The sequence below is a fragment of the Podarcis pityusensis genome (genome assembly GCF_964106645.2).
Source record: "Podarcis pityusensis genome assembly, chromosome: 3".
Lineage (NCBI taxonomy): Eukaryota > Metazoa > Chordata > Lepidosauria > Squamata > Lacertidae > Podarcis > Podarcis pityusensis.
The window spans coordinates 100,485,859-100,491,858 of NC_138026.1; the positions used below are offsets into that span (position 1 = coordinate 100,485,859).

Consider the following 6,000-nt stretch of genomic DNA (forward strand, 5'->3'; position numbering starts at 1 on the left):
TAGACACTGAAACCCTTTCACCTGTGTGGTAGGCCCATTGTGGGAAACAAATTTATCTGTCCTAGTTTAGGCATGTGGGAACTTGCACTACACAAGGGGAATGAAGAAGTCCTGTCTGTGGGGCAGGTATATAGGTGTGTGTTTCTGCAGTCACAACTGCAGAAAGTTGTGAGATGTGGCTCACTGAGCCAAAGAGATGTGGCGCAAATAGTTTGTCTGTTTTTGCAGATTAGCTTTCTGCATCTTAAAGCAGGGACATCTGTGTGACCACATCTTCATGCACAGGCAAATGCACCTCTGCATCAAAATGTGAAGTGGGTGCGATGAATCACATCCACGGAGCATTTCATTAGAATGTCAAAGGCAGTTCCTCTGCTCCTCACTCCTCAGGCATGTTTTCAAGAGAACCAAGGGGGCAAACCACAGCTAGAATAGGTGGTCTCTCATAACAATGCGAGATGGTATCTCTTTTTAGGCATATTGAATTCATTTAGCAAACATAAAGAATTCTTGCTTTAGAAAAAGGCACACTGTGACAAAACCACAGGAAATTGAATTTTAAAGATGGCTGCCTCCCTCCTCATCCTTTGTGTTTATATATATATATATAGAGAGAGAGAGAGAGAGAGAGAGAGAGAGAGAGAGAGAGAATGGGTTACGTCTTTATCCTCTCCCTTGCTATTAAAGGCTACAACCAGGTTCTCTTAAGCTTTTTTAAAAAACAAACAAACAAACAATGAACAAATAATGTGTTGAGTGTAAGGGAAGGCTATGCAACTCCCATTTCCCATGTTTACAGCTGTTTCCTGTGACCACCTTTGTTGTATTCTGTCATTATATGTTTGTATTTAAGAAGTTTGTCCCGTGCAGGACCCAGTAGTCGAGGGAGGTGTTGAGAGTCTCAGAGCAAAATAGGCAGTAGGCAGGGGGAAAATCAGGCAGAGAATGTATGTGCCTTTATGTGATTAATGAAGATCTCTTTAAGAATCACTAAGATCTATTTCTCATGGATATAGGGATAATTACCAGAACCTTATAGTGAGAAAAGGCCTGAAGGAGCATGATAATGCCCAGGGCTTTTCTTCAGCTGCTACTCAATGGAACTCAGTTCCGGCAACTCTCAGGTGGGCGCCGTTGCCATTATACAGTAAGAGAACAAGGGAGATGTTCATGATTAGTTTCGGCACCATTTTTAAAAATAAAAACAGTACTGATAAGGCCAGTGCAGTAGAGCCTGATCTACTCAGTGCTGACTGTCCCTAAAACTGGAGCGACCGACCCTTGTTGTTTCCATACTCTGCTGATAGCATGGCATGGAATGGAAAATGATACTGGTGACACTGGATGTTCAGGGCTGTTGTATGCATTGTGTGTCTGTGCATGTGTGTGTGCAGAAACCTCTTGAGTTGTGTATCTCAGGAATGCAACCTACTGTACAAAGGTAAGGGTCACATCCATAGATTCACCTATTTTTGCATCTGGTCTCGCCCGCTGCTGGTATGCAGCCTCCAGAAGGTTGCCCATGAGAAATTCTTTTCTGGATCATAATCCAGATCTGGGTGACAGGTCAGGTCGGCATCATCCCTAGCTGGGACTGGTCTAAAACCTGAATTGTGCCCTGAATCTGATCGGGGGACCATGTACAGCCCTATCAGCAATGCTTGCCCATCTACCGCAAATCACCCACTATCAGCAGATCTCAATCTACTTCCTGCTTTATTCACTTTTCTCCATTTTTGTGTGTGCTTATAAATATGTTTAAATATTTTAAAAATAAATATACAAAAAATAATATGAAGCAGAACATACTATGTGTGATGGTCCTGTAACAATGTCCCACAATACATTGCTTTAATCTCTTTAGTCATATCTAGGCATACTCTTCATTTATGGAAAGGAACCCAGTCTTAGATTTTATCCATTAGCACAAGGGATAATGGAAGCACAAGGGCTTCCTTCTGTGTAACCAGAACTCCTCCTCCTCTTCTCTTTCCTCCTGCCCCCCAAATCTGTTCTAGGTTTCCCCCCAATATTCTGGGACAGATTTTGGGGTGTGTGGAGAGGGAATAGAAGTCCATGCAACCCTTAACTCACAGTGCATTGATCTGCACTCCACCTTAATGATGAATGCCTTTTTTCCTGGGCTCGTAAAGAATCTTACAAACTGGATCACATTTGGGGTGCAAAACATTAAAGATTGCAATTCAGAGGTGCTATTGTAATGTGGAAACAGGTAACACTGTGATGCATTTATACATATTAAACAATTATTTACAAAAGATCAGCAGAGAATATCAGCTCAGGCTGTGCAATCCTTTAAGAAATAAAATAGTGCAAAAGGGCCCCATTTGTATTTAATTTGGACTGAATAGTATAAATTAAAAATTCAATGAAAATTATTCAATCCAAATTAAATAATTATGAAGTGAAAAAATCGTGTTTCTTTCTTTCTTTGACAAGGTGTTGTCTTTTATTCTTTTTTAATATCTTTGATCCTTCCTTCCTTCAAATAACATGAATTTAATGTGTAGTGTTATTAATTCCAGAAAAGCATAATATTTCAAGTGAAATGCTTAAGGAGATGTAAGGGAAGGAGGGCGGAAAGGACCTGGAGATTAAGATAATGTTTCATAAAGATTAAGATAATGTTTCATAAATAAAAGAGGATTTTTCATCTGTTCATGTAGCCTATTTTTTTCACATAATTCCCCACTTATGTGCTATTAAAATTTGCGTGAGAAAAACTGTTCTGCTTGAAGGCAGAAGGGAATGGAATTTTAAACATTTGGTTTTCTCTCTCTCTCTGGTATAGAAAGGGTATTTCTCCTTAAATTTTGAACATCTCAAACTACTAGTCCTGAAAATGATAACAAATTTGCAGCCTTGTAACATATACTATATTGACTGATTTATAATCAGAATTTTGTTTGTAGAACTTTTCTTTTATACTCCCTTCATTAAAGTGAAAATGTTTTCATTTCAAACTAAATTTTATTCTGCCACTAGAAAACTTGTTGCTTTCTGTAGACAGTGTAGACAGGCTTACGTACTACTTACTGTTAGAATTTTGTACCAATTTCAGATTGCCACCATATTCCCATTTATGCAGAGGAAAGCCTAATTGAACTCTGAGGTACTTTTGCAGACATATATACAGGTAAGTGTGTACAGGATTGTGGGCTAACAGTGCAATATATATAAGATTGCACTGTTAGCCCACAATCCTGTACACACTTACTTTGGGAGTAAGTCTCACATCCCTAGCTGCTTCATCCAGACACAGAAATCCAGCTAATATGTTAAAGACTAAAATGCTCATTTTTTAAAAAGCACCCTTAGAAGCAAAGGTGTTTATATGCAACTTAATACAGCTATGTGTGGATAGCGTGCACATTTGAATCTGCACTCAGATGTGCATTCCACTGAAAGCAATGCACAGAGACCATAGATGGCATCTGCATTCAGATGAGCATTTAAATGTGCATCAGATTCAACACCTAGGGTTCCTCATCCAGCAACTGCAAAGCATGCAAAACCTCGCCCAAGTGGATTTCCTTAGCTGGATTGGAGTGATAACTTCTATAGCAAATGATCCTCTGGCTCAGGTTTCCATTCCTGGTAGCTGCTGACAACTATGTCAGTTTGTTTCTGGTACCCAGCTAGGAATGTCAAGAGCAGTGCTTGAGATAGGGCAGGGGCAGAGGGGGCCTGACCCCTTATCTTCTGTGATGGCCCCCTTAAGATTGTTGTGAGGAGCAGGACTTGGCTAAAACTATAGGGCAGGCTTCCTCAACCTTGGGCCTTCAGATGTTTTGAGACTACAGTTGCCATCATCCCTGACCACTGGTCCTGCTAGCTAGGGATCATGGGAGTTGTAGGCCAAAAACATCTGGAGGGCCGAGGTTCAGGAAGCCTGCTATAGGGAGTCAGCAGTTCAGGCTAACAGATTTCATAAGGACCGCCACATTTTGAGCACGGCTCATTTATAATCAAAACAAATCTGTGGTGGTGCTCCTGTTCTGGATTTTGTGTTCCATATCTCCTTCAAGAGGTGCAAACCACTTTGCAATACTGATCACACCCATGTGCCTAGGACAGAGGCAGAGAAGCTGTGGCCCTTCAGATGTTGTTGAACTTCGCCTCTCCCCAGCCCCAGCAAGCGTGGCCGGTCATTAGAAATGATAGGGGTTATAATCCAACAACACCAGGATGATCTCAGTTTCCTTGCACCAGCCTAGTGGAACATGCAAGTGGAGATGGTCCACTCCACTTAGACCTTTAGTCAATTTACCAGTGTTTCTCATCCTTGGGTCCCCAGCTGTTATTGGCCTACAACTCCCACCATTCCCAACCACTGCTCCTGCTTCCTAGGGATGATAAGAGTTGTAGTCCAACAACAGCTGGGGACCCAAGGTTGAGAAACACTGAATTAGATCATCCATATTAGTCACATGGATGCATCCCACTCTGCTCTGACAATGGATAGAATTGTGAAATTCTGTGGGAAGCTTAAATCACTTGGGAAGTTTTCACAGCAACTTTCCACCTGAGTTGCCCTTCCTGTGCAGTTTTGTCATTTCAAATACTGCTGAAGCAACCATGAAGTGGCAACCACGCTGTTCCAATAACATTCTCAGGGATAGCTGAGATGGTAGAGCATGAGACTCTTAATCTCAAGGTTGTGGGTTTGAGCCCCATGTTGGGCGAAATATTCCTGCATTGCAGGGGGTTGGACTAGATAATCCTCATGGTCCCTTCCAACTCTATGATTCTATGATCAGGCTAAATATATAGGATTGCGTTGTCAGTCAATTTGTAACCAGGTGAATTTCTTTTGCTTCCCAAACCCGGGGTGGTATTCAACTAAGTTTTACACGGAGCAGATCTATTGGAATTAACGGACCAAATGTAGTCATGTATATTATTTCCCAGGGGTCTACTCTGAGTAAATCTTAGTTGGCTTCCATTCTTTTCTCCATTATCCTCAGTTCTCTGATTGGTTTAATAACTAGTTTGTATTTATAATAAAAATAATGTATAAATCCCTGATGAGAAATTTGCTTACCTCTCCATCTCTCTGCTTTTTCCCCCATACAGAAAACGCCGTAAGCAGTTTACTCGATCACAGCTGAAAAGAGCTTGTAGGACCCCGTGCACTTTAATTCTGAGGAAGGTGAAGTCCCTTCTGACTCACAAAGAGACTCAAGAGAATTTGAGCAATCATTCACAGCTGAAGATGCAACAGTGAAAAATCTGTTTTGTTGCTATTTTGAAAGCATCACCCTATAAAGAAGAATTTTCAGAAATTGGACAGGAGAAGGTTCTTTCTGTGTCTTTATACAATGAGGACAGTTAAAGGCTGCATCTTGTTTTATTAAAGAGTAAAACACAGTTTTGAACTTTTCCATGCCTTGAAGTAAGGCAACCGGGACATAAGGAGGATATGTCAAAAAAGTCAGAAGATGGATAATATTCAGAACAGAACCAGACAACCCCTTAACCCACCATCAATGAACTTTCCGCTGCTGCTTCCCCCAGCACATCATATAAACTTCCATCAATAACACGAACTCTCTGAATGCAACTGTATGCATTCATACTATAGCATACTTCTGGTTCTGCCCTTTGAGGCTCCAGATATATTGCACTATCCCACCCCAAGCATGGAGATATATCTGCTGAAGCACAAATGCCAAGTTACATTGTCTTAACTTGATTTTGGGGTGCCCTGACTGAGGCATGTTGGTTTTCAGAAGTACTGAGAATCTTAGCTAAAGAAAGAACACATGTACACAGAAGAGTCTGAATGCAGACTGACGTTGGCTGAATTAGGTATCCAGCAATCCTCAATAACCATCTCTGAAAGTGATTTTCCATCAAATCTTGGAAAGAAGCAGTACTTCTTACGCGGTGGTTTTTATGAGTAGCAACCGCTGGGCTGACAGTTATTTCTTTAATGTAATATTAAATCTCTCTCTCTCATTATTTATTGATATTGTT

The 6,000-nt window shown here is 40.9% G+C and overlaps 1 protein-coding gene across 4 annotated transcripts in view; it reads left to right on the plus strand.

Moving 5' to 3' along the window:
- MTA3 (metastasis associated 1 family member 3) overlaps positions 1-5,603 on the plus strand; it is a 118,262-nt gene extending 112,659 nt beyond the window's left edge. The window contains exon 19 of one of the 4 annotated variants that reach the window (XM_081000525.1): positions 5,098-5,603. In XM_081000525.1, the coding sequence (XP_080856651.1) occupies positions 5,098-5,248 (151 nt within the window). In that variant the 3' untranslated portion in view covers positions 5,249-5,603. The remainder of the gene's footprint in view (positions 1-5,097) is intronic. The other 3 variants (XM_081000526.1, XM_081000529.1, XM_081000527.1) reach the window with 3 other exon arrangements.
- Positions 5,604-6,000: the final 397 nt, after the last annotated feature.